Genomic DNA, 2,500 nt, shown 5'->3' with positions numbered 1-2,500 from the left:
GTGTATGAAAACTCCTACTAACAAACTTTTAAAATGAGTTTTGCTTTTTTGTTTTTCTGCGATAAATCAGATGATCGGACGCCCTACTTTATCAAATCATTGCCAGACGAAGTGGAAGTTTTGGAAGGGGACTCGTCTCGGCTAGAATGCCGCGTATCACAAGCTAAGGAAGTCGTATGGTTCATGGATAATGAAGTCTTGGAAGAAAGCGATAGGATCACTTTTGAAAGTGATGGTGATGTTTATGCTGTTATTATCTCCCCTACTGAAATAGACGATGAAGCAGAATATAAATGCGTTGCACAGAATGAGTTTGGCAAGGTTTCTTGTCAAACAGAGCTCATAGTTGAAGAAGGTGTCACGATGCCTTTGATCAAGGAGCCGCTTGAGAGCTTGGAAGCGAATGTAGGTGATGTTGTCCGATTTGACGTGAAGATTGCAGGTAATCCAGAAGCCGATGGTAGAGTGGTTCAAAGATGGAAAGCAGCTGGAAGATGAGGGACGTGTGGTTATCATTGATGATGTGGATGACAATGACAAGGAGCTGTTCTCATTGGTTATCGAGGGTGTGAAATGGATGATTCTGGCGAGTACAAAGTTGTAGCAATGAGTGAAGCTGGAACTGCTGATTGCCAGTGTGACTTGACGGTTACCCGGGCAACTGTTCCACCCGAGTTCAAGGACGAAATCGAAGAGGTTTGTGTTATGAGCGCTTTCCTTTTCCTTGATCTTAATCTTCGGTCCAAGGTTGACTTGATTTTCAAACAAGAACGCTTCGTTGACGTTAACTGCATGAGCTACCCTTGCAAAACATGAAGAAATGATAAAGAAGGAGGTTACAGCTCTAGTTTTCGTGCATGATTCAGGGCCAGACCTTGGAAATGGTGAGAATTGGCTTGTGAAGAAGAAGAAAGCGTTTCAAGTTAAGGTGGTCAAAACACTGTTTTCATTGCGTGCACGTTTTCTGTTTCAGCTTCTAAACGTGAGAAAAGTTTGCGAGGAAAGTTTTCCCTTTGATTTTCAAATAATTACTATACCTTGATTTTTACGCACCACAGAATACTGCAACAGCATGAGGGCAAAGAAATCGATAACCTTGTTGTTGTTTTCGCGTTCGCGGCGCACTACATCATTTCAGGTCTCGTGGAAGCCAATGATATCAGACCGTATGTTATAAAAGAGCATTTAATTGAAGCCAAAAATGAAAGTCGTAAGAAATTATACCGACGTCCCATCGGGAATTCAATTTTTAACTCTTAGGATCGATCAAAGTTTGACTGGGCTGCGCCTTAGGGAGGGGAGGAGAGGGGGGGGGGGAATGGGTAACACAGTACAATTAATCTTGCCATTTTTCTCTCTACCGAGGTTTGTAATCATTTGTCATATGTATTGCACTACGTTTAATTCTTTCTTGGTATCAGGTGCCTTGGAAAGGTTCCCAGGGAGCTAACATCACTATGGTTGTTGGCATACGGACCGGCTACCGGCACCAGCCTTGCATGGTACAAAGACCGACAGAAGAGCCTATTGTGCCAGATTCCCATCTCGAGTGCATAGAAGAACCAGACAACTGCAAGCTGTTGGTTAAACATGTCACACCAGCAGATTCAGGGACATACAAGTGTGTTGTTGCCAGTATCATGAACAACTGTACCAAAGAAATTTCTTCTCAATATCGAAGGTAATTTTTTGGTTTAACTGTTAGGGAGCTTAAGCACCTGACGCTTTTGAGACACTGACGGCAAATGAATAGTGACCTTTTGACTATCAGGAGTCGACGATTACGTAGAACAATCGGGGAGAGACTACTGTCCTGTTATGAGGAAAAGTCACTTCCGGTTTCCATCGGTGGCTTATAAACCCTCCGAGCTTCAGCTACATATTATGGTTTCAACATTGACTAGTTGAGTTTCAAAGGAGGAAGAAAACTAACAGAAACTTCTATTCGAACTAACAATAGAGTGTGTTGCACTCACGTGATCATTAACCGTGTTGTTCCAACGAGACAAAAGCCAACGTTTGCATGATACTAGAGCTCAATCCTCGGAGGCTTAGTTAGGAACACCAACATGGCCGCCGTGACGTCACGTGAAAACCACTCTATACGATAACACAAAGGGAATACTGCCTGATCTTCACCGTGCTATTTCCAGTATGTTTTCTGATTACGGTTGAATTGGTCATGGACAAAAAAAACCGCGTTGTTGGTATTGGTAAGAAGATAAGTTTTTATTTTCTTCCTTTTTTCCAGGTACTTGCTTCCCTTTACATTGGGAAATTCATGACAGGGTGTAAAAATAACAGAGCCATGTAAATCAATTGTCAATTGCTAACCGTTAGAATAAGGGTTCGTCATAAGTCCGATAAAATTAAATTTCCGAAAATGCAAATTGAACATGAAAACGTTGAAAGATCGCCGTTTTCGCGTCTTTAGAAGTTCTTAGGTGTCGGACCTTTCACGGAGCTACAGCTCAGAGTTTTTGTCTGACAGCACAAATTT

General features: G+C 42.2%; 1 protein-coding gene across 1 annotated transcript in view; it reads left to right on the top strand.

The window, feature by feature from the left end:
• Window positions 1-2,500, top strand: part of LOC137984421 (muscle M-line assembly protein unc-89-like) — a 166,977-nt gene that overhangs the window by 63,740 nt on the left and 100,737 nt on the right. The window contains 3 exon segments of the mRNA XM_068831598.1: window positions 71-442; window positions 542-696; window positions 1,422-1,635. Of these exon segments, the coding sequence (XP_068687699.1) occupies window positions 71-442; window positions 542-696; window positions 1,422-1,635 (741 nt within the window).

The sequence above is a fragment of the Montipora foliosa genome, chromosome 14 (genome assembly GCF_036669935.1).
Source record: "Montipora foliosa isolate CH-2021 chromosome 14, ASM3666993v2, whole genome shotgun sequence".
In the NCBI taxonomy this organism is placed as follows: Eukaryota; Metazoa; Cnidaria; class Anthozoa; order Scleractinia; family Acroporidae; genus Montipora; species Montipora foliosa.
The sequence above is the reverse complement of the archived record's forward strand: the minus strand, read 5'-3'. Positions and strand labels throughout refer to the sequence as shown.